The following is a 26373-nucleotide window of genomic DNA, read 5'->3' on the forward strand; positions in this document are numbered from 1 at the left end:
CCCCAACTAAGCAAGCCAGAGGCGACAGCGGCAAGGAACCAAAACTCCATCGGTAACAGAATGGAGAAAAAAAAACTTGGGAGAAACCAGGCTCAGTTGGGGAGCCAGTTCTCCTCTGACCAGACGAAACCAGCAGTTAAATTCCAGGCTGCAGCAAAGTCAGATTGTGCAGAAGAATCATCTGTTTCTTGTAGTCTTGTCCTGTTGGTCATCTGAGACAGGGGATCTGTATCTGGGGCTCTAGTTGTCCTAGTCTCCACTGTCTTTCAGGGATGTAGAGGTCCTTTCTACAGGTAGGTGCTGATCCACCATCTGGTCTAGATATGTACTGGATCCAGGTGACTGGAGTGACCCTCTGATCTGGATACAGAATGGATCTGGTGGCTACGGTGACCTCGGAATAAGAGAGAAACAGACTAATATTAGCGTAGATGCCATTCTTCTATTGATGTAGTAAGTACATCGAGTGGTATGTGAAGTGTTCCCGGTTCCGGTTTACCTTGTTAATGCAGCCTAAAAAATCCTTTAACGGATTTGGATATTAAAAGTATATTAGTATGTTATGTGTAAGCCAGGTTAAAGAGATGGGTCTTTAATCTAGATTTAAACTGCAAGAGTGTGTCTGCCTCCTGAACAATGTTAGGTAGGTTATTCCAGAGTTTAGGCGCTAAATAGGAAAAGGATCTGCCACCCGCAGTTGATTTTGATATTCTAGGTATTATTAATTGAGTTTTGAGAACGTAGCGGACATAGAGGATTATAATGTAAAAGGAGCTCATTCAAATACTGAGGTGCTAAACCATTCAGGGCTTTGTAAGTGATAAGCAATATTTTAAAATCTATACGATGTTTGATAGGGAGCCAGTGCAGTGTTGACAGGACCGGGCCAATATGGTCATACTTCCTGGTTCTAGTGAGAACTCTTGCTGCTGCAGAGTTCTGTAGTTTGTTTACTAAGCGTGCAGAACAACCACCCAATAAAGCATTACAATAATCTAACCTTGAGGTCATAAATGCATGGATTACCATTCCTGCATTTGACATTGAGAGCATAGGCCGTAATTTAGATAAATTTTTTAGATGGAAAAATGCAGTTTTACAAATGCTAGAAACGTGGCTTTCTAAGGAAAGATTGCGATCAAATAGCACACCTAGGTTCCTAACTGATGACGAAGAATTGACAGAGCAGCCATCAAGTATTAGACAGTGTTCTAGGTTATTACATGCAGAGTTTTTAGGTCCTATAATTAATACTACTATTTTTTTCAGAATTTAGCAGGAAGAAATTACTCGTCATCCAGTTTTTTTTATATCGACTATGCATTCCATTAGTTTTTCAAATTGGTGTGTTTCACCGGGCCGCAAAGAAATATAGAGCTGAGTATCATCAGCATAACAGTGAAAGCTAACACCATGTTTCCTGATGATATCTCCCAAGGGTAACATATAAAGCGTGAAGAGTAGCGGTCCTAGTACTGAGCCTTGAGGTACTCCATACTGCACTTGTGATCGATATGATATATCTTCATTCAATGCTACGAACTGATGGCGGTCATATAAGTATGATTTAAACCATGCTAATGCACTTCCATTAATGCCAACAAAGTGTTCAAGTCTATGCAAAAGAATGTTGTGGTCAATTGTGTCAAACGCAGTACTAAGTTCCAATAAAACTAATAGAGATACAACCACGATCAGATGATAAGAGCAGGTCATTTGTAACTCTTAGGAGAGCAGTCTCAGTACTATGATACGGTCTAAATCCTGACTGGAAATTCTCACATATACAATTTTTCTCTAAGAAGGAATATACTTGTGAGGATACCACCTTTTCTAGTATCTTGGACAGAAAAGGGAGATTCGAGATTGGTCTATAATTAACTAGTTATTTGGGGTCAATCTGTGTTTTTTTTATGAGAGGCTGTCACGCTGTCTGGTCTCTGTTTCCCTGAGTCTCCACTAGTGGTCTCACTTCCCCATAGGCTCCTCACTGTAGGCACTACAATTCCCACAAAGCCTTGTCCCTTCATCACAGTAATTGCATTCCTGTTAATTGCACTCAAGTGTATTCACTTGATAGTCATTACCCTGCCTATATTAACCAGTCTTTTCTGTTTGTCTTTATGGAGTCATTTGCTTCCGTCACCCAGTTTCCTCGCATTCCGAGTTTCTAGGTTCTGGTTCCTGTTCCCATTCCTGTTTCTGTTCCGGTTCTGGTTCCTGTTCCTAATCCTTTTCCTGTTTGTTTGTTTGGATGGATTTTTGGTTTTGACCCCTGCATGTTGGATTCTGAGTTGGATTACCCAAATAAACTCACACTGCTTTTTGATCTCTCGTCTCCTGTGTTTCCCTGGGTCTCTGACCGTGACAGAGGCTTAATAACAGCCAGTTTGAGTTTTGGGGGACATATACTAAAGACAATGAGGAATTAAAAATAGTCAGAAGAGGATCTATGACTTATGGAAGCACCTCTTTTAGGAGCTTAGATGGTATAGGGTCTAGCATACATGTTGAAGCGTGCATCGGAAAGAACTGGTAAGAGCGATCTTTCCCTGTCTATCATGGAAACAAATTACAAACGTTTAGACAATGTGTGAATCCGTGTCAGCATTATTTTACATCCGATGACACACACAATCTTTGCGTCATTTGTTTGGGTGAAGAGCATGCACACAATGTCTTTGAGGAGGCAATCTGCATGCATTGTGAGTGTTTTTTCAATGAAAAAGCTCCGCACTCATTCATTTTTTCATTCCGCGGAAAAAAGAAAAAAAGGGCAGCCATCTGCTTCCCGCAGTTCAGGACCCGACGTTACTGAGGCACAGAGGAGAATGAGCTTGTGGAGACTACAGGTGGATCTGTCTGAGTGGTTTAGAGAGGGACTTTCCCTTTCGTGCTCGTTGGCGGTGGACGAGAGAGAGCCTCGGGAGGATGATGTTATATCGTTAACACTTTCTGATACTGAGGTTAGTGCTCTGCTGGGTTTTACCCAGGAAGAGCAGGAGTAATTTGAGGATGGCGTAGAAGCTGAGGCTGAGCCTTCTCAATCCTCCTGCCCTGCGTATGTAGAGAGCAGATGGAGGTTGTGGATCGCGCCATGGCAAAGTTGGACTTGCCATGGAAGTGCGCAAGGTGACTCCGTGAGGCCGCCTCAACGAGCATTATCTTTCTGACCACAGCTCTCGACCACAGCATAAGAGTTATGCTGACATCGAGGCGGTGCGCAAAAGTGGCTATGAGTGGATGCCCCCTGTAGAAAGAGCTTTCTTTCTGTGGGGAAGACATCCTCTGTTAATTTCCCTCCTTGCCACCTAAGCCTCTTCAGGAAGTACATCTTGCTTAAATGTCATATCAGACATCGATAAAGGCGAGGGCCTTTCTCCTGATAAGGTAGCCGAGCTGCACTGCCCCACAGATCCCTCTCTCCATGCTACCAAACAGGCCACCTCCGCCATGGGCAGGTCTATGGCAGCCATGGTGGTAACAGAGAAACACCTGTGGGTGAAACCTGTCAGACATCGGGAAGAAAGAAAAAGCTTTACATACATATATTTTATGGATGTCTGATATGCTTGAAGCACCACCATTGTGTGCAATAAAGCAAAAGTCTGACAGTGTGTACTAATCTTCTGAGAGTTTCTTTACAGTGCTCAATTACAGTGTTTACTAAACACTCGTCGGCGTTATGTCCAGTCGGTATGATAGCCTTATTCCGGCTTAATGTTTCTGGTATCAGACGGACAGATCACAGGTTTCTCCTGGAGCCTTCTTGATCATCAGGCACGGCATTGCAAGGAATTTCATGGATGTCAGGCCAGATCTCCCTGAGGGGCTTCCTGGCCGCTTAGTTGTTGCTGACACATCAAGCGGGAAGTTGAGGTGGCAGTTACGGAAGTCTTCTTGTATATGCTGCCACAGGTGATGCTCCCCTTGCCAGAGGTTTGTAAATTTGAGCTTGCCTCTCCCGTGCGGTTTGGCACTTTTGCGATGCTTAGGAATCTTAAAGTACACACGATAAGCTCTGTGTACTTTCTGAAAACCACATGGTGGTACGTGTGCACGCAAGACTCTCTGAAATCCTGTACGGTAAGGGTTACGTGCTCAGCTTCGTTCACTTTCTTGATATGGTTAGACCTTGGTTCCTTGGGCTCCACTCAGCCAGTGTGTATTTATTTATGCACTTCAAGCATCGCTTTCCTCAACATGAAGGGGGTATTTGGGTGGTTCCCGTGGTAATTTAGCAGCACTCCCCTTTACCAAGAAAGGTCACCTATGAGTGCGCTACTCTTTTTCTGAAGAGTTCTTCTCTCATGTGAGATTGAGTTCTCTGTTCTTTCCACAGTGTGCTCCAGCATTATTTCCACAGATCGAGTTGATGACTCTCAAAAATATTGTTTTAGGATGCACCATTCCATCTATGAGCTGCTCTATCAGAGTACCATGAGAGCCCCCTCCTTAGTACATTATTTGAAAATCCATGCTATGGTAAGTGTGCACATGAAATCTTTGCACACTTTCTGAAATCCACAGTGGTACGTTTGCATGCTAGTACTCTGCATTTTATTCTAAAATCCTATATGGTGAGGGCTTTGCGCGGTTGCTTCATGCCCTTTCTTGAGTTGGTAAAAGCCTCGTTCATCTTGGGTGCCACTCCACCAATGTATTCTCGGATACCTATCTAAACAAGGTTTTGCTACTAGGGATCTGTTGAGACAGCTCCTTCAGCAAGCTTATGCAAGAGCAAGCGGTAGCCCCTGTGTGACAGGCAAGACTTAGTATAAAATGCTAGGTTCTAAGTCGTATCCCTTTAAAGGAATCTTTCTTGATTCCAAACCTTCAGCTCTACCTAGTAGAGCTCTAACAAGTAAGTTGGGTATGTAGCCTAGGCCTTTGCCCGGAAGGGGTAATGTCACGGATGTCTAATGTCCCAGGGCCAACTCCCATGGAAATGGTAGAGTTGGCACTTAGTGTTCGCCATGATTCTGCCCTTCACTCTGCTCAGCATAGAGGCATGGGTATACTGTTCCCTATAGAGATCCCTAGAGGACGTAGTTTGAATTTCCCTTGAAAGGGAGCATCTGAGGATTCGAATGTAACCATGGTTCCCTGAGTAGGGAATGAGACACTTCATCCTCTCGCTCCCTGCCATGCTTTGGGTGCACGCTTCAGACGAAGAAGTGAATGACCTGTTCTCCCGGCACCTATTTATGCATAGTCATGCCGGTAGTAACGTCAGAGGCTGTCACCGGCCAACTCGTTGGTGTGTTTTCAATATATGCTTCAGACATGGGTCACGACGAGGTGTTCCCCATTGTGAAGCACCTTTAAGTTTAAGAATGTATGCATGTGGATATTATTATAAAAATATTCATAAAAATAATGATGTAAATGTAACTCCCTACGAATTAATGCAGTCATGGCCTAGTGGTGTTACGGAATGCCACAGGACGCTGAGGATAACAGAAAGAGGAGTTGGTAGTGCTGGGTAAAGTGATATGGAGTATGGCTGTGTTGAAGTGATCCGTAGTAGCAGGGTAGAGACGTCAAAGGAGGGAGGTGTACCACACACATGCACAGAGATGGCTGGGAACTTCTGGAGATCGCTGGAGAGAGGTAAGTAGAGATAGAGTTAGTCCTTAGAGTTAGCATACAGGTAAGACCTTGTTGCAAACAAGACCGGGTGCTGACTGGGTGCGTGTGTGTGTTATTTGTAGTGCAGAGGTGATTGGATGATGATGAGGGTCAGGTGGAAGTGCTCAGTACTCAGGTGAGGGTGTGCATTGTGAATGAGTGGAGGTGGAACCTGGCATGTTTGTAACAGTACCCCCCTCCCCACGGCCAGCTCCTGAGGGCCGAGGACCCCGATGACGTGGTGGACATCCTCTTCCTCTGGGAGCTGGCCGGTTAGGATGACTGGAGTGGAAGGTGTTTAGTAAGTTTGGATCCAGGATGTCGTTGCATGGGACCCATGAACGTTCCTTTGGACCATATCCCTCCCAGTCTACTAGGTATCTAGGTAAGTTGTCCACCACGCCGCTGGGAGTCCAGGATGTCTCTTACTTCGTAGGCAGCACCGTATTCAAGGAGAAGTGGAGGGGGGACTTCGGCTTCACCAGGTTTTGTGGAGGGAGAAACAGAAGGATGGTGAGGCTTAAGGAGAGACACATGGAAAGTGGGGTGAATCCGGTACTCAGGTGGTAATTGGAGTTTGTAAGTGACCGGATTGATCTGCTCAAGAATGGTGAATGGGCTAATGAATCTGGGACTTAGTTTGCAGCAGGGCAGGCGCAGGCGGATGTCCCGGGTGGACAGCCAGACCTTCTGACCGGGTTGGTATGTAGAGGCCTTGGATCGCCGAAGGTCGGCTGTCATTCTGCGCCTGCTTAGGCCCCTGCTGGAGTTGGTGGTGGGCCGTGTCCCAGACCCTCTCGCTCTCCCGGAACCAGTAGTCGATGGCGGGGACATCCGAGGGTTCACCAGATCAGGGGAAGAGTAGAGGTTGGTAGCCGAGAATGCACTAGAATGGAGTGAGTCCGGTGGTAGGTTGTCGCAGGGAGTTCTGTGCGTACTCGGCCCACCCTAGGAACTGGTTCCAGGAGTTCTGGTGGCCGTGACAGAAGGTACAGAGAAAGCGTCCAATCCCCTGAACCTTCCTCTCCATATGCCCGTTAGATTGTGGTTGGTATCCGGAAGACAGACTGATGGCCACACCTAGGAGTCAATGGAATGCTTTAGGAATGGAATGGAATGGTTCCTCTAGGTTTTCTTCAGGGGTGTGACAACGGGACAGGGCGTCAGCCTTCACGTTCTTTGCCCCTGGGCGATACGAGATGGTAAAGTGGAAGCGGGTGAAGAATAGTTCCCAGCAGGCTTGTCTTGGATTTAACCTCTTGACAACCCAAAGATACTCTAGGTTCTTGTGGTCAGTGATAACTAGAAAGGTGTGTTTGGCCCCTCCAGTCAATGCCTCCATTCTTCCAGGGCCAACTTGATGGCCAACAGCTCACAGTTGCCGATGTCATAATTTACCTCCGCCGGGTTGAGCTTCCGGGAGAAGGCGGCGCATGGGTGGATGCGACTGGGATTCCCCTGCTGCTGAGATAAGACTGCTCCCACTCCGGTAGTAGAGGCGTCGACTTCAACGACGAAGGGTCGGTTGGGGTCAGGATGTACCAGGAGTGAAGTGGTCATAAATGCATTCTTCAGGGAGTTGAAGTTCTCTGTGGCGACTGGAGTCCAAGAGAGTGATTTTGGCTTATTTTGGAGGAGACTAGTGAGAGGGCTGGTGATGGCACTGTAGTTCTGGATGAACCGTCTGTAGAAATTGGCAAAGCCAAGGAATCGTTGGAGTTCTTTGATGGTGGTAGGAGTGGGCCAATTCCTTACAGCATTCACCTTCCCCTCGTCCATCCGGATGTCACTGCTGTTGATGTTGTAACCAAGGAACTGCACTGAGGGCTGATGAAAAGAGCATTTCTCTGCCTTGAGGTAGAGCTGAAAGGCCCTCAGGCGTTGCAGGACCTCCGCAATGTGGCGACGATGTTCTGCTAGGCTCCAGGATTAAATGAGGATATCATCAATGTAGATGAGGCACACTTATGGAGGAACTCCCGGAGCACCTCATGGATAAAATCCTGAAAGACTGAGGGGGCTTTAACAAGTCTATAAGGCATCACGCAGTACTCATAGTGGCCAGTAGAGGTTATGAAGGCAGTTTTCCACTCGTCCCCTCTCGTATCCAGATGAGGTTGTAGGCACTGCGTAGGTCCAGCTTGGTGAAGACAGTGGCACCACGGAGATGTTCCAGGGCAGCTGGGACGAGGGGAAGGGGATATCGGAATTTGACTGTTATGTTGGAGCCCGATAATTGATACAGGGTCGTAAGCCTCCGTCCTTCTTTTCGACGAAGAAGAAACTCGAAGCAGCAGGGTAGGTAGATGGACGAATGTAACCCTGGGCCAGTGCCTCCTTGATGTACTCCTCCATGGCCTTCTCCTCTGGAATGGAAAGGGGGTAGATCCTTCCTTTAGGCACTGGTTCACCCGGCAGCAGATCGATGGCACAGTCCTACGGCCAGTGTGGAGGCAGCTTGGAAGCCCGTTTGGGGCAGAAGATGTCACTGAAGGGGGTGTAGCATGTAGGGATGGAGATGGATTGTTTTTCCACTGGGCTCTCAATTGAGGTAGTATAAACTGGAGGTGCAGGGGAAGGTTTGGCTGGGACAGGACAACCGGTGATGCAGCTCTGGAAACAGGAATCGCCCCACTTCAGGACTTCGCCCGTCTTCCACGAGATGACGTGGTAGCGATTTTGAGTTGATGGCAGAGGGCGCCTTAGATGAAGTTGCCAGCTGACCCAGAATCGAGGAAACTGCAAGAGATACGTCAGCGGTAGTAAGTGTCACAACAGTGGTGAGTGGTTTCATTTGGGACTTCGAAAGGAGAATGGCATTCACCAGTACATTCACTCAGTATAGTCAAAGGTTTGGACACATTTCCCATCCATGTGTCCAACTTTTGACTGGTACTGTATAGAGAATAGAGTATTTAGCCTACATAAACAGAATATATATATATACATAAACACATTTTTTGCAATGATAACTCAAATGTGGTGATCAAACACATAATGATGTGACAAATATAGGCCTATGTAGTGGAGGCAGGTTATTAAAAAAATTATCAGTTATTATATTATTATCATATATATATATATATATATATATATATATATATATATATATATATATATATATATATATATATATATATATATATATATCAAATTGCCAGTGTGTACTAATCTTCTGAGAGTTTTTTTAAAGTGCTCAATTAATTGTTTTTGTGTGTGCGTGTGACCTGTTTTTATTTATTCTTCAAAAAAAAGTAAATTTCCATAAAATTCCCTTTTATACAGTAATTTCTGTTTTCAGGACTGGATTCCGTGATTTTCTGTGTACACTATTCTGTGTCATCCGCAACACAAGGATAAGTTTTCTACATGTATACACGCTTTGATTTAAATGAAAACAGTGAATCTGTGTAGCAGGGCAGACACAGAAGAGTATAAATCAGCTGATTTTCTCCAAAATGGTGGTATATGGTGATGCAGAGAGACACATAGGAGACATATTGTTGAGTTATAACAATGATTAATGACAAAAGTTTCATTTTGGGGTGGAGTATCCCTTTAACCTGTTTTAAATATCCTCTAATTGGATCTGGTAAAGAAACTGGACCAAACAGGCAAAGATCTTTGTTCCTTTTGCATCACCTTAAATGACAATGTGCAATTAAATGGCACCAGGCCCAAGACAACAGATTTGAAAATCAGTTAAGACATTAAAGGTTCTTGTTAATGTATCTAAAGTCTGAATGAATGGTCAAATTAGCTCAAGAATGACCAAACCAGTGGATAAAAAATTACTGCAGTAAAGGACATGTCCTTTATCTGTTATGTTTTTAGGTCAAGTGCTTTTGATGGGAACTTTGTACTTGAATTTATAGGGAGACAACAAAACATTGATGATTGTGAAGTAGCCTAAGTACCATGTCAAGCAGAAGGTATTATTTACAACTACTTTCAAAATAAAAAAAGCTAAGAATCTTAGGATTAACTAAGATTCAGAAGATTGAAGATGACACTGTATTAAAAAAATTTGACCTGTGATGCTGATGCTTAGTTGTGTATTTATTTCACCTTTTTTCAGCGTGGCACCCATTTAAACATTCAAAATGTCTCTGAGAATGCATCATATAACTGTGGTAGGCTATGGACAATTGTGACTGAGCAGAACAAATTGTGTAGGCTACAATCTTCATATTTGGAATTTAAAAAATCCTATCACGGACAGGGATTAGATTAAACCATGATTTTAGTTGTAGTTAAAATATTACCTTCAAGGTTATATATATATATATATATATATATATATATATATATATATATATATATATATATATATATATATATATATATATATATATATAACCTTGAAGGTAATATTTTATATATATTATTTTTATATATATATAAATGTGCCGTAAAAATCAGATTCTGGCATCTTTGAAAAAATACAATCAGATTGAAAAGTTTTGTTGTTGTTAATGTTGAAAAACGAATAAAATGTATAGCTTATATACTCAATAAAAATCAAAAGATAAATTAATCAAACATCAAGCAAGCAAATAAATAAATGAATAGTGTTTTAATTTTACTTTCTTATCATATTTCTTTTAAAGACATTTAATAAATGTCTGACAGAAATTATTGCAGACGTATTGTAAATTTCAATATAATTGCCGCCACCGCGATTTACATCATAGAACAGGATTGTTTATTCTAGTTCATGACCTCGCTTCCTCTCGGAAGACCACACGCCACTTATCATCACAGAAGCACGAGAATGTCACATGACGGGAATGTGTAGCTCGCGCTCAGTCAGTTGTGCCACTGTGTGATCATGGCGGATCCGGAAGGAGAGTCACTGGAGTCATGGCTAAGTGAGTACTTTTGCTAATACATTAGCAGAATACGATTTAATTTGACTCTGTTACGCCGTTAAGATAAGCATTCACATTCAGATGCTATTTGTGATCAGTTGTTTTGTCGTGTCTGTGATATACACTGACATGATGCCATGATGGTTAGACGGAAAATAAACTGACCCATCCTAGAATGCATTTTGAGTGTCATAAGTGCTTTCCAATTCAGCAGAATATTTGGGTCTAACGTTTAAACGCGTATATTATGCACTTAAATTTCTAAGTTAGGCAGCTCTAAGTTATGAGACCGAAGGATTTTATGATTAGCAAGCTCATCTGTCATCTACCATTTTTTTTAATTAAACAACTTCTGAACTGCTGTTGCCTAAAACAGTTTAACTTAACACTTCTTTGCTATCTCGGAAACGTTAGTTTTAAGTAGGAAACCAATCATTTTGTCTTAAACCTTACTGGCATGTTGCACAGTTTACTGAATGTAAACCTGGAATCATACACTATGATTGAAAAATGGCTTACTTTCTTCTATCCTGTCTCTTGAGATAAAATCATCTTGTAAATGCACACATTTAAATGTATTAAGATCTTTTGTTATCTTATAAATATAGTAAACCGAAAGAGTTAAGTGTAAGAGTAACAACGGGTGAGAGGCTTTTATTTGACAATTGTGATGTTAGTGTGACTTCCTTCTTGGTAGACAAAGCCACCAATCCTTCCAACAGACAGGAGGAGTGGGAATATATCATCGGGTTCTGCGACCAAATCAATAAGGAACTTGAGGGGTATGTTTACCTTTTATAACTGGTACATGAGACTGTCTTCTTATTCATTGGGGACACTATGGTTGTGTTTCTTCTCATCAATCAAGTGAGAATTTTGTTTGTATCTTGCAGCCCACAGATCTCGGTCAGATTATTGGCACATAAAATCCAGTCCCCACAAGACTGGGAATCATTACAAGCACTAACTGTGAGTTTATCTCCTTCTGTCCCTCTTATATAATTATAATAAAAGTCTCTTACTAAATCTAGATAATTCTTGCAGGTTTTAGAAGCTTGCATGAAGAACTGTGGAAGAAGATTTCATAATGAAGTTGGAAAATTTAGATTTTTAAATGAACTCATCAAAATGGTTTCACCAAAGGTGATGATTTAAGTAAACTATCAATTTAATACAGCAAAATCATTTAAATATTTTAATGTCTCCATAATAACACATTTACCTTATTTATCCTTTTTTTTTTTTATCCTACAGTATTTGGGAGACAGAGTGTCTGAACGAGTGAAGACTAAAGTAATAGAGTTGCTTTACAGCTGGTCAGTTGCTTTACCAGATGAGGCAAAGATTACAGAGGCCTATCAAATGCTAAAGAAGCAAGGTTCTTTCATCACAGATATAAACATTTATAAGAATATCACCTACTTCATTTCTGTGTTCCAGGTTTGCTAGCCTGTCTTGTTCAGTCTTTACCCCATTCTTCCTCAGGCATTGTAACAGAAGACCCAGTGGTTCCTGTGGACAAGACCCTCGTTCCCTCGCCAAAGCCCAAGAATCCAGTGTTTGACAATGAGGAAAAGAGTAAGGTGAAGAAGCACATTACAGTATCAGAGACAATTATTAAACAATTATTCTGGCTTCGGTACCATTAAAGCTTAATTAAACTGTGCCATTATATATGTTTCTTATTTAAAATTTACAAATTTAGGTGGAAACTTCAATGGAAGTGATACAACTTCCCAATTCCAGTGGAATTGACTGAGACCAATGCATATAGTAAATATTAAAATAATTAGTTTCAAATGTATAGCCAGAAATGTGTGTTAAAATTAATTGGTAGCCTTTTCCGGGAGAAGTTACATCCAATTTTACCGTTTTGTTGCTGAGACAACGTAAGCCCATGAACCAAAAAAAAAATAATAATACTGAAAATGTTGTATAATTATAATTAAAATTGATTTAATTACACATTTTACTAAAACATTTACAGCTTAAATTTTGGAAGAAAAATCAATGTGAGTGCTTTTATTAAATAATGTCATTTACAGTTCTTCTTTTTAAGATCTAGCTTAACTTGTACTTTTCCTGGAATTTTTTTTTTATTTCAAGGGGAACTGTTTTGACCACGCTGTGAGCCGATGCTTATGTAAAGTTATAAACCATTGTCTTTTTCTTTGTTTAAAAATTGTCCCTTCAGCGTCTGGCAGAACTTCTTAAAAGTAAAAAGCCGGAGGATCTTCAAGAAGCTAACCGCATTATTAAGAACATGGTCAAAGAGGTGAGGGCTTGGATACTTTTATAATTATGTTTTAAGAGAATATGTTAAAATTAGTGCTGTCAAACGATTGATCGTGATTAATCGCATCCAAAATAAAAGTTTTGTTTCACATAATATATATGTATGTACTTTGTATATTTACTTTGTTTATATAAATGCACACACATGAATGTATATATTTTTAAAATATTTAGTCATATTTACATGCATATTTATATTCATATATTTCATATAATTTATAAATATATTTAATATATAAACATAACATATTTTTAAAAAATATATACATGCATGTGTGTATTTATATACAGGCCTAAATAACAAAAATGCATAGTACACACACGTATATTCTGTAAACAACTTTTATTTTGAATGTGATTAATCGTTTGACAGCACTAGCTAAATATGTTTGTAAAGCAACAATTATTTGTTTAAAACATAAATTATGAATTTATAAATTTAGCTATGTTTTGGGGGAGAAGCACCACATGACATTCATAAAATATTGTCATAGATTATTTCTATTTTAAGAGACTTATTGATATGGACTTTTTTTTTTTTTTTTATAACAATAATTATTCATTTGGTATACTTTTCTAAGAAATAATTATAAGGTATTATACCAAAATAATCTAAAAATGAATTTTAATTAAAATAAAAAGCTTGTTTAAGATAATTGCAATATGTCATGATTTATCGTTTATCATAGGTTTAACACAAGACTTACAGGCCTCTTGCTTTGCTTTCAGGATGAGGCTCTGCAGCAGAAAGTTTCCCATCGTGTCAACACCCTAGAGGAGGTGAACAACAGTGTGAAGCTCCTTAATGAGATGCTAAGTCATTTCAAAAGTGATGAATCAACACAAGAAGACAAAGAACTTCTAAAGGTGAGACATCTGAGATTAGACCTGGTCACTGCTGGACTTAACCTGTAATTAAATGTATCTGACCATGGGCAACTTGCTTTATGTTCATAGGATCTGTATAATGACTGTGACAAACTTAGAACTGCAGTCTTCAGACTTGCCACCGAAACAGATGACGATGACAGTGCCTTAGGTAATACACATTAGTAAACAAAAACTCATTTAGGTCTCAATAATATATTATTTAAAAAAAAACGTATTTTTACATGTACCTTCTGGTCTTCTTTGGTGCAGGCGATATTTTGCACGCTAGTGATGATCTCTCACGAGTTATCAATTCCTATAAAAAGATTGTTGAAGGACAGACCATTATGACTGACTTACCAGGATCAACAGCTTCAGAACGTATGTATAATGTACCAGAATTCTTACACTTCGTGACTTTATTATTATTATTATTATTTTATTTTTTTTGGTGTTTGAATACACCAAAGAGCTTGCAGGATTTATCAAATTACTGCTCTGGAAATGTAGTTCAGTATGAGTTAATGTTTTTATACATGTTTTCATTCCTGTCATATGCACATAAACTGACAGTCACCACTTATAAGCTACTACTTAATATTGTATAAACTTAATTTTCTGTAAAGTTCCTTTGCAATGATTTGTATCGTAAAAAGCGCTATACAAATAAAGTTGAATTTAATTGAATTTTTCATTTGTTTAGGCACCTCTGACAGAAACTCTTCTGACATTTTGATCGATTTGAATGATCTGGACTCTGGGACCCCTTCACCCCTTAAAAACGTTTTGACTTCACCTCAGCCCCCTGATTCTCTACCAGTTGACCTCCTCGCACTTACTCCTTCAGTTGGAGCTCAGCTTTCTTCTTCCAACACGTCCTCTGGATCATCAAGTTTCCAAACCAGTCCTCCACCAAGCCAGCTTCCCAGCAGTTTTTCTCTTCTAGATGACGGACTTGGTTCATTAGGTAAAAAATGTCTTAATAATACTTTTGAAGTGTATGATAGATGATTTATTAAGAATGTCATACATTACCATTCAGATGTTTGGTGTCAGTAAGATTTCCATTCCAAATAAATGCTATCAAACCTGTTAACACGATTTATAATATAAAATGTAAATTCAGAAATTAAAACCATGTTTTTTTTTTTTTTTTTTTTTTCTGCTATACAGCTTAAAACTTTCTTAGAATACAGTAGAAGGTTCATATGACACTTCAGAATAGATGTAATAGATGCTGAAATGGAGCTTTGGCATTACAGAAAAAAAATCACATTTAGAATATGTTAAAATACATACATTCATTTATTTTAAGCATTTTATATAAGAATGTGTTTAAAAACAATAAGTATCAAACAGTCACACAGGCCTCATTGTTTTGAGTTTAAGACAATTTTAATTAACACTTCAAATTGTCTACTTTGCAGGCCTTACTAATCTGGACTCAAGCAAGTCAGCAGAAAAGAATACAAAAGAAGGCCAAAGCAATCAGTGGATTTCTTCACAAGTAAGATTGCAAGAGTGCTTGACATTTAGGTTAAACATGCCTTAAAAAAAAAAAAATCTGCATATTATGATATTTAATGTGTACGCATAATTTTTATTTATTTTCTGATGACAGACTTCCAAACCAGTGATTGACCTACTCCGCAGCTCTGCTCCCTTAAATCCTCTCATCTCAACAGCGCCGCCTGCCTCTGAAGCTGCCTCAGTCTTTGACAACTCCCTCCAGCAGAGCTGCAAAGATCTTGCCATGCTGGACCTGGACAAGACTCATAGGTAGTGAGAGAATTAAATAAAAATAGAATTAGCAGTATCGATTAAAAAAGCATCATGGTTTTTATTGATTCACACTTTATGATCAACTATTTTCAACTATGATGATAATAAGAAAGGTTTCTTGATCCCCAAATCAGCATAAGAGAATAATTTCTTAAGTGTAATGGGTAAATAAATACATTGTTTCTATATTCTAATGTGTTTGATTGATGCCATTGGTTAAAAAACAGTTCTTCAGTTTAGTAGTAGCATTCATACATGGAAGGAAAGAGGCACAGCTTGCAAACTCTATTATTAGAGCCTTTAATTATGATCAAAGTGCTGGAAGTTTTTTTTTTTTTTAAACCCAACTAATTGTTTGTTCTTTCTATATAAAGCAGCCAGTCCAGTTATTCAAGCTTTGGTAGCAGAGAACTTCGAGCTGGAGAAGAGAACATCCATCCTGCATTAACCACATTCAGTTTCCCTGCTGGAATAACACCAGTGCCCTCTGCTTCAACCTCTGCCAAACCTCAGAGCTTTGCCCCAGACAGCCCTCTGTTCAGATCCATCTCTCCTACATTACCCACCAGTCAGTCACCCTCAGGCTCGGATATCTCCCTGTCCAGTGTATTTGTCCCACTGGAGGCCATTAAACCAAGTAAGGCCAATAAATGAATGTGGATGCTGTTGATAAAAGGTTCCTTTTGTTCTGAAATTAGAGAATTATATCAGTTATTCCAAATTAATTACTTGCATGTTAGGCTTAGTACGGTGTGTCATTTGCTTGTATCTTTTCACAGGTAAGGAGTGTCCAGTGACAGCCTATGATAAGGATGGTGTTCGTGTGTTGATGCACTTTGCTACTGACCCCCCGCCTGGTCGCCCCGATGTTCTGGTGGTTGTGGTGTCCATGCTAAACACAGCACCACTGTTGGTGAAGAACGTAGTGCTTCAGGTTGCTGTGCCAAAGGTGAGAGGCTGAAGTTTGCATATTTTTTTTCTGCTGAAGTTTTAACAATAATAATAATTTACATACAGTATATCATTTAAATGGATCCTAACTGTACACTGTTATTGTTTTGTGATGGATATGGATTTGTTTGCAGTTGTTTTGGTTCATTTATTTTTGTTACCTCTATAATTTGTGATTGACAGTCTATGAAAGTGAAGCTGCAGCCCCCTTCTGGAACAGAAATGGCCCCCTTTAACCCTTTCATGCCCCCCAGTTCCATTACTCAGATCATGTTGCTGGCTAACCCACTGAAGGTGAAGAAAGATACACACACACACACACACACACACACACACACTCATGTTTGTTTTTGTGAAAAGTGGGGACATCCCATAGGCGTAATGGTTTTTATACTGTACAAACTGTATATTCTGTGGCCCTACACCAACCCAACACCTAACCCTAACCCTCACAGTAAACTTTGTGCATTTTTTCTTTCTCAAAAAAAAAAAAAAAAACTAATTCTGCGTGATTTATAAGAGTTTTGAAAAATGGGGACATGGGTTATGTCCTCATAAGTCACCCTCTCCTTGTAATACCTGTCATACCCATGTCATTATACAAAGTTGTGTCCTGATATGTCACAAAAACAAGAGCACACACACACACACACACAAACACACACATGCATATATTTAAATATACTTACATTTACATATACATAGTTATAAATACTAAAGCCTAACCTTAAAATTAAAAGAAAAACAGGGCTTGAGATTTAAAAACAAATTAATAAATATCTACAAATATTGGTAAAAAATAATATTAAAAAAAAAAAAAAAAGATTTTAAAATAAGGATGTCCTCAAATGTTGTTTTTGTCAGATGTAGCTTACTTCTGGGAAAAAAAATGTATCCCCGAAAGACACTTGTCTCAGCATAAATAGGACATTTGTTAAAGAGAAGTAGCTTAAAGTCACTATCTCTGTTGCCTATTGTAGAAATAAAATGGGTAATATAGCTTTTCAGATATAGTGAGGTTCAGTTTTAATCGTAATAATGAATTTAACTTTTGTCAAAATGTAAAATGAATTGTAATAAAATAAAATTGTTACAAATTGCCATAAAAAAACATTGATTACTAGGATCAAAAATGACACTTAAATCAATAAATGATACCAGTAGATCTATCTCTCTTTTTCATTAAAAAATCTCATCTGAGCTTTGACCTTGGAAGCACGGAAAAGTCAAGGGAAATGTTTGTCACCATATTTAGAGAACTAAAAGCTCAGTGATATTTTGCACTAGTTAGATGAACTTCAATGTAATTTTGTAAAAAGCAATTGCTTGTGTGCTTACGTGATTCAATTTCTATGATTAACTAAATGGTTTTTATATGTGTTTGTGTTTCTTTTGCAGGAGAAAGTGAGAATACGGTACAAGCTGACATTCACCCTCGGAGATCGACAGGTCACAGAGTCTGGAGAGATGGACAAGTTCCCTCCAGTGGAAAGATGGGGTCATTTGTAGCTGTGTAAGCATTAATACTCATGAAGACAAATTAAAAAGTCAGTGTGTAAGTGCATGGATCACCCTTTAGCGGTGTCCCCGATGTTACCTTTGACAAATTGGGTGTGAAAACTTGTGAATCCCAATCTTTGCGTAATCCACAAATGTCTAGATGTACTGGTCTTTGTCATTAGATACTGTTGTCATTATTATAAATATGTAGCCTATGAGTCATAATGGGTCATTTTATTGTTAGCCACAACTAAACTATTCAACTCATACCTCACCCTGAAAGCAGTGGCAGGTAATGTGATAACACTGGACATGTTGCATCTTTTCTTTCAATCTATTTTCCTTGATATGATGCACCAGTTGTGTTTTTGTGCTTTGAGTTTTACATATTTATTTCATTACTATTCAGATTTGTGGTGTTTGACATGGTTGGCCTCAGTGTTTTAAAGCCAATTAAATTTGTTTTACATCAGATAATAGTCCAACAAAATGTGTGTGAAAGATGGTGCAAAGCATACTTGGACTTCTGTATTTTTGGATGAATGCAAAGTATTGGTTTCACTTTTGGTATGGCTTTTTTTTAGTTGCCTCAGTATTGTTTTGCTTAACTGGATGTGTCCAGTGGTGTGTTTTACTGAATGATTGTGTGTGTGTGTGTGAGAGAGAGAGCGAAAGGCATGGGGAAAATCATATTAATAAAATTGACTTTCTAAATTAATTCAAAGAAGAGCTTCATGAATCTTCCAGTAATGCTGTTCTTCTTAGATTTCAAGTAAAATTTGCAATTCAACGCAATGTATACGGTTTTAAAGACAAATAAATATATTATTTTGAACAACTGTTGAATTTTTTGGCCTGGCACTTAGTTTACAAACACTGTTTTAGTCCCCACAGGTACTTTATTTGGAAAAATCGAAATATTCGATACAAAAAAAAAAAAAAAAAAAAATTGTTCCCGGACAGGTTTAATAATAATATTCTTTTGGTTTCTAAACTTGTAAATTCAGATGGTCTCTTGCTATCTTCTTCTGAATTCTTAAGTTAAACTGTATACCTTTCACCCCACTTTGCTATAATGATGGATGCCATCCCCAGTGGAGTTCTTTACCCCCTTTGTTTCATGGACACATCCCTGTGAAACCGCAACAGGGAAGATTTGCTTACAATATCCTCCTCCGGCAATGTCAAAGCCTTAAAATCCTATACGTTGTGGACGAAGTATAATATTTGTGCTTTTTATGAAGTGCTTATTGCTTTTTTTTATAATGTGCTGTTGTGTTAAGAGGATGGGGTTTATTTTAGATTATTTATTACCTCTTCTTTCTCTTTAAATCTAATTTATATATTACCCCTGGCTTAATATTGTTTTTTAGTTCTTTTCCTGGTTCTTTATTTGTTGTTTATATATTTATTATTGTCGTTATAATCTGTTTTTGAGCTGTAAATATGTGTATTTACCTTTTATATATGTTCAATAAAAAGGGGGTCATAATGGGACTCCGGAAAGCCTTTACGTATCAGGAGGATCAAGATCATGCTGGCGTGTTGGATAAATCTACAAGGGCATAGCGGAGTACATCCCACCAAGGCCATTTTACAAGATGATTAATTACTATAATCCATGTAAGAGATTAAGTAGTGATATTCTTGAGGAAATTAGGGGAGAGAATTTTCATAGACTGGGTTGGTGTGGAGATTTTAATGGCCACAGTACATTATGGGGAAGTAAAAAATGTAAAAAAAAAAAAAAAAAAAAAACATTAAAAAGGATATGTTAGTTAAGTGTGAAATAGTTTGTGTTAATAATGGAAGAGCAACAAGAATTGATTTATCAAAAGAAAAGTCATCTACATTAGACTTAACCATTGTTTCAGGAAATTTGACAAGATGTATGTGGAATGTATTGGATCTAAATTGAATAGTAACATTATCCGATTAATTGTAAAATGGGAATAGATATGGAAGTGAATGTAGTAGAAAGATTTCCTGGAAATCCAAGTCAGCTGACTGGGACCAATTTAAGGAAGTGAGATATTGATGATTGAAATAGAAGAATCAGCAGGGGACTTTGAATAAGTGAGAGTCTTTGTAAGTCAGCGGAAGAATTAATTGGTAAAAGCAAAACGAGAAGGAAGTAACCAGATCCATGGTAGAATGATGAAGTAAAGCAATAAAGGTTAGGAAAAACTGTTTTTAATTATTTTATTGAATATAAGAGGAAACTGGCAATTGTTAGGAAGGTGCAAATGCGAAAAGACATTATTGGAGACAATATTGTGAAAAGTATAAGAGAAGAAACTAAAAAATAAATTATTTGTGGGGAATGATCAAGAAGATGAATGGAATAAAAGGAAATAACAGTATTCTGGTTATAATAAAAATATTTTAAAAAGCTGAAGTTTTAGCCAAAGCCTTTGTAAAAGTATATAGTAATAATTATAATATCCCAGACAGTATGAGAAGGCATAGAGATAATTGTTTAAGAGATAATCAAGAATTATTAGTTCATAGAGGATTATCAGGAAGTACATTAGATAATGATTTTTCCTTATATGAACTAAAAAGGGCCGTTTTTGGGGCTAACCAAACCTCCCCAGGGGCGGATGATGTGTGCTATGAAATGGTTAAGCATCTATCAGATACATCATTGCATATTTTAAGGCTTTTTATGGAATCTGGGATTAAGGGATTTAACTGACAATTTGGAGAAACTCTGGGTCACTTTATCGAGGGTTATTCTGCGATAACAATCTGCTGGATGTACATTATCCCTTACTTATCAAGTTAAAATTGGTAAAAGGGTATCTGATCAAGTAGGGGTTTACACAACAGAGAAGGCTGCAATATTGTTAGCTACCAGGGGCCTGTACCATGAAGCTGGATTAGGTGGCTATCCAGCTATGTTTCAATTTAGTTTCCGCCAACCCTGGATTTTAGGTTCTATGAAAGTAGCTCGGCTTTAATCGGTGTTCGTTGCCATGGTATCTTACGCTGCACGGCTAACCTGCTCCAGGGCAGGTTATGTTCTGGGTTAGAGATCTCAAACTGAAGGTGAACCAATCAGATGTGAGAGAAGTGACACATGTCTGACTCCAGTTTATCTTGCTCCAAATTAAAGGTCACTTATGCTTAAAAAAAAAAAAAAATAGAAGTCTGGCTTTAATGATAATAACATCATTAAAGCCATTTTATGATTTATATAATTACTGTGATTCATATTATTATTTATCTCTTACAAGCAATTTTAGTTTAACAGTTATTATAAATTATTTTAAATAAATATTCATGTATACAGATCATGTAAGGTACATAAGCTGTAGTATCAAAAGATTGCACTATTTTAAAATACATTTTAAATTACATTAAATTACAAATCTGACCTTACATGTTCGAGTCTCTATCACTATATATTGTTCCACTTGTGACTACACTGATGGAGCAAGATCATTTATTTTATTAGTCCTCCTTCATTTTTCATATGATACATTTAAATTTGTCATATTCTTCAATCTCTTAACCTTTAGCAAAACCTTTAAACTTTAGTTTTGAATCTCGCTGGGTCTCTCCATAGACAGTAAAAGAAATGGACACAGCGACCCCATTGGAACTCAATTGAGACAAATGAAGCCCAGTTTTAGCGTTTTTTAGCACTTCCGTTTCTGACGCGCAGACTCAAAAGAAGCTTGACGACGTCAGCAACCTGTCTGCCAGATGTAAATCTTCTAAGTGGCTGTGCGTGCAAACTGCCATCATTAATCTTCCTAGGACCCAGATGGATGGAGGATTCTCGAACAATGAATGTGCTGATATGTTCAGATTCTTTCTCAGCATTATCTAGTGTCATTAGTCCTTTTATTTATTTATTTATTTATTTTATACACACATATATCCCAATGAGTTCACACTTCAGTCCTGTAGATGGCGGCAATGTTTAGTTTGCAAACCGACAAATAAAAACCAGGGAAAAAGAAGACGGTTCTATGGACCTTTTAAACGTCGTCATATCCGGCGGCATTAAGCGCGTCTTGTGTGTGTGAGGCAGAGGCAGTCATGGCAGACGAGAAGCCAAAGGTGCGTGTGTAGGAGTCTTTATAACTGTTCTAATAAGCACAATAATTATTTGATACATGATTAATGGGTACCATTTATAAACAACTTATTGCCCTCTCTCTCTAATTTGTTGTTCAGTAATTCAGTGAAATGTTGTTGTCTTTCGTAAAGCTTACGCCTGTCCTCTAGTTCGCTAATGTGACTCGCAGTACATACAAACGGCAAGTGCTAAGATAAAACTTAAAGTAAACTAAGCACAGTACCAATGGTCCATTACACTTTAGCGCAAAACGCGCTCTTCTCTCTCGAGCATACAATCAGTGCCGATTCAGTGCGTCGATTACAAAAACACAAAACAAGGCAGTGTATGTGATAAGGTGTAACTTATTCAGATTTACTCGATTTTCTTCATCTGTTTTAACTGTTGATGTATCATCAATAATTTTTTTAAAGACTTTAATATTTGTGTAGTTGTGTGTTTTATTTTTGCGTTATAATGGGAATCTCAGCGGTTTGCTCTACTGAGACCTACTCTTGCTGTCGTTACTGTATTGTGTGCTGTAAACACTTAATTTGGAATAATGCCTACATTATCTTTGTTGTGGTGTCACTATGGTATATCACAGGAAGGTTTTTTTTCGTTCAAATATTCAGTGCATTACTTTGTTAAAAGGCTTAGACTTCATAGGACAACATTATTTTAGATGGGTTAAGCAGCAAAGTGAACTTGTTTGGACTCTTGTTCACTTATAAAACCCTAAATCTGTGTATTGTTGTTTGGGTACCTCTTGATTCCTATCATTAAGATGATTGTTGTTTTTGTGTATTTTATTTTTAATTGCAGAAGAATTATTGATGGTAGTTTTATTTCACTTTTCAGGAGGGTGTGAAAACAGAGAATGACCACATAAACCTAAAAGTAGCTGGGCAGGATGGCTCAGTGGTTCAGTTCAAAATCAAGAGGCACACGCCCCTTAACAAACTGATGAAAGCATATTGTGAGAGACAGGTAAGGGTTTTTATGCACATGAAACTGCATCATTTACTTGCCCTGACAAAAATTATAATCCTTTGTTTAGGTGGAACGCATATTGCCATACTTGCCAATAATAGATAACATGATGGTCTGGAAATAATTGATCATAATTTAGAGGTGGAGATAAAAGTCAGCTGTATGTATCTACAGCAAATGAGCTTGCTTGCTCAACATTTAAACTTAATTTTAGTGTAAGGCATTGCATCATCAGTTCTTCTGAAACCTTCTACCTGTAAATCATGCAGAGACATGCTCCGCATGTGTAGTAGATCTAGCCTGCCAACTGCACCAAATGCATGAACGGTTAATTCCTTAAACATGCTATAACTAATTGAAATATTTATGAATGAACTTTGGTTATAGTTAATTCTAAATTATTAGACTCATGCAAAAGATAAGGCCCTTTCTCATTCCCAGATTTTCACCAGATTTCAGCTGGACCTAGCTCTGTGATCATTTATAAGGACTTCAGTTTTACGAACAGTAATGTACAAAATATTGATGAGTTCTAAGAAGCTACATCCATGAGGTTTCTATAAACATGTACACCATTATTACTCTGTGGTTAAACCAAGAAAAATAAATACTGATAGCATCTTATATATTTATATATATTTATATATATATATATATATATATATATATATATATATATATATATATATAACACATGCATATATACATAAATGAAAAGGTTGGAGGTTGCATGAAAGCAGGAAGTGTAGAAGTACAAAAATGTTCTTTGACCTAGAACAGGATGTTGTCTTCATCCGTTGTGGTAAAATGTTGAAGGTCAGGTCATCTGTTATGAGTACGGAGAAAGAAAAGGTGAATTATTAAAAACAGTTGGCAGTTTGACATAAATGTAAATTCAGAGGCATCTTGATCTGTCCAAGTTTGAGAGTTTGTTGTTTTTTAAGACAAGGATCTCCAACCCTGCTCCTTGACAGCTCCTGTCCTGCAGAATTCTGTTTCAATCCCAAACAATCCCACCTGAACCAGCTAAAGGTGTTCAGGGTTTCTTGATCATTACAGACAGGTGTGTTGGAGCAGGGTGGGATCTGAACTCTGCAGGATGCTAGCTTTTGCAAGGTTGGACATACCTGTGCTTTAAGATAAAATTTATTTAATGTTAAAATTAGGCCATGTCATTCCGAAGCCAGACATTCTATACAATACATGAATTGTTAAGGGGTCACTGACTGCATTTTGGAAGATATGCTGGAGGTAATGCAACAGTTTACACTTCACTTAACTCTTAAGTCCACATTATCTCTGTTTTGAACAGGGGCTAACAATGCGGCAGATTCGGTTCCGGTTTGATGGGCAGCCAATCAATGAGACTGACACTCCAGCTCAGGTATAGTTCACTGATATGACCAGTTCTGAATGTTTCATTCTTTAAGTGTGCTACAAAGTCTGATTTAATTTTTTTTTCTATTTCCAGTTGGAAATGGAGGACGAGGATACAATTGATGTATTTCAGCAACAGACAGGGGGCATGATGTAAATAAGTTACCTCTGCCCTCTATCATCACAGTCCTCCCTGTTTTCTCTTTATACGTTTAGGCTGACATCTCTCCTCATTGCCAGAAGCTTGCTTAAAATGGCCATCAGTTCGCACAAATCCGATGAATGATGTTGTAAACATATTAGTGTATTTCATCAGATGTGGACCTAAGAGTGTCAAGACTAAAATGCTTTTGATCAATGATCAGATCTTTTTTTTTTTTTGGTAGATTGAATTTTGGTCCCTGTCAGTGCTAAAGTACTATTTTGTTTGCTCAGAGCCATTGGACTTTTTATATATATTTTATATACGTTGGTGTATTTCTCTTTTGTACTCAGGCCTATTTTATTCAGTAACTTGTGTTGTGAAATGAAATGTCGGTGAGATTTTGTTGGAATAAAACGTTTTTTAAAAACCACTCGAGGTAGATCTTTAGTTGCTTTTAGTCTTTCTTTTTAGAACTTCATTATTATTTCCCCTTAATGGAACTAACAGCAGTTGTAGTTTACAAACACCTTGCAGAATTAAAAATATATAACCAGAAAGGGGCAACTGAAACACAAAAATGCTGAATTTGTGTTGCACTTAGTAAGCGGTCACAAAAGTTTACATATACAGAAAATCATAAATGCTTTTAGATAAAAAATAAGTTTTTGTTTTGACAAAAACAGGGTAGTTCAGTTTGTAAAATGTCCCTCCCCAGTTAAAGAATAATATTAATATAGTTATTGATCAAAAATTTCATGTACTGTATACAGTTGAAATTCATATAAATACAGTTGTGCTCAAAATTATTCATACCCTTGGTAAGTATGATCGAAGGTGGCTGTGAAAAAATCCTTCATCTAGAACCTCTTCAGATTCCCAGCTCCATGTTGGTGGTGCTTCTCTTCAGTTCACCACACTCATTTTCTACAGAGTTAAGGTCAGGGCACTGAAATGGCCATGGCAGAATATTTGTTTTGTGCTCACTGACCCGTTTTTGTTTTGATTTTGATGTTTGTTTTTGGATTATTGTCCTGTTGAAAAATCCAAACACAGTCCGTTATTAGATTTATAGCATAGACAGTTCATTTTTATCTGTTGGTATTCAATAAAAACCACTGGTGTCTGTCTGAATAACATGTCCAGTATCTATTGCAGAAAAAGAGGCCCACAACATTAAGGATACAGCAGCATATTTCATTGATCACATGGGATAACTTTTACTAATCTGTGCACCAAACCCATCTTGAGTGTTTGTTAAAAAGCTCAATTTTTTTTTTGTTTCATCTCACTATAGAACCCAGAGCCATTTGAAGTTCCAGTCATGTCTGGATGAGTGTTTTTTTTTTTTCTTTCATGATTATCGTGATGAAAATTGGAATTTTTGGATACTTCAGCTCTCTGTCTTTTGCTGCATCAGAAATATATTATTTGATTTTACTCATTGTGATCAACGATTAAAGGGAATTTGGCCTTTGTGTTCCTTATATTTATATTCCTCTGAAACAGGAAACCATTGCTGGATAATAATGTTGCTAGTTGCCCTGGTGTAATAAAAAAATCTAAATATGAATAGAACTAGAATTCAGAGATATTTTAATCGTAATAATTTCTAGGGGTACCAATAGCTGTGGCCTTTGTATTTAAGAGACATTTTTTTTTCACAATGTGATTTCCCCCCACTCTAAGGTTTTTATTTATTTTATTTTTTTATTTATGTTTTACTTTAATTGGCCTAATTGTTAGAATTTGTATTTATTTATTTACTTGTTTGGCTTTTCTCTCTCTTCCCAGCAGAGAGTTATTTTGATTCTGCATAAGATACTTTAGTTTTACCCAGAAAAATATCATCGTGTTTGCTGGCCCTCGTTAAATGTTTGCACATTGTGTTT

General features: G+C 38.0%; 2 protein-coding genes across 3 annotated transcripts; both read left to right on the plus strand.

Moving 5' to 3' along the window:
- Window positions 1–10340: 10340 nt before the first annotated feature.
- Window positions 10341–18738, plus strand: gga3a (golgi associated, gamma adaptin ear containing, ARF binding protein 3a). Of its 2 annotated transcripts, none has more exons than XM_052558346.1 (17): window positions 10341–10502; window positions 11200–11284; window positions 11396–11471; window positions 11547–11645; window positions 11757–11880; window positions 11988–12085; window positions 12697–12777; window positions 13527–13664; window positions 13755–13836; window positions 13938–14048; window positions 14371–14634; window positions 15095–15174; window positions 15289–15446; window positions 15824–16086; window positions 16229–16398; window positions 16584–16694; window positions 17799–18738. In XM_052558346.1, the coding sequence occupies exons 1-17, from the start codon at window positions 10463–10465 to the stop codon at window positions 17907–17909; spliced, it is 2091 nt and encodes a 696-aa protein (XP_052414306.1). In that variant the 5' UTR covers window positions 10341–10462; the 3' UTR covers window positions 17910–18738. The 2 variants fall into 2 exon arrangements, with proteins under 2 accessions (XP_052414306.1, XP_052414307.1); XM_052558347.1 differs by having other exon boundaries at window positions 15827–16086.
- Window positions 18739–21805: 3067 nt separating this feature from the next.
- On the plus strand, window positions 21806–24914 carry LOC127959297 (small ubiquitin-related modifier 3). The gene is made up of 4 exons (XM_052558377.1): window positions 21806–21971; window positions 22831–22959; window positions 24275–24346; window positions 24434–24914. Exons 1-4 carry the CDS (start codon window positions 21951–21953, stop codon window positions 24494–24496), a joined length of 285 nt encoding a protein of 94 aa, XP_052414337.1. The 5' UTR covers window positions 21806–21950; the 3' UTR covers window positions 24497–24914.
- The last annotated feature ends 1459 nt before the right edge of the window (window positions 24915–26373 follow it).

The sequence above is a fragment of the Carassius gibelio genome, chromosome B6, assembly GCF_023724105.1.
Source record: "Carassius gibelio isolate Cgi1373 ecotype wild population from Czech Republic chromosome B6, carGib1.2-hapl.c, whole genome shotgun sequence".
Taxonomy (NCBI): Eukaryota; Metazoa; Chordata; class Actinopteri; order Cypriniformes; family Cyprinidae; genus Carassius; species Carassius gibelio.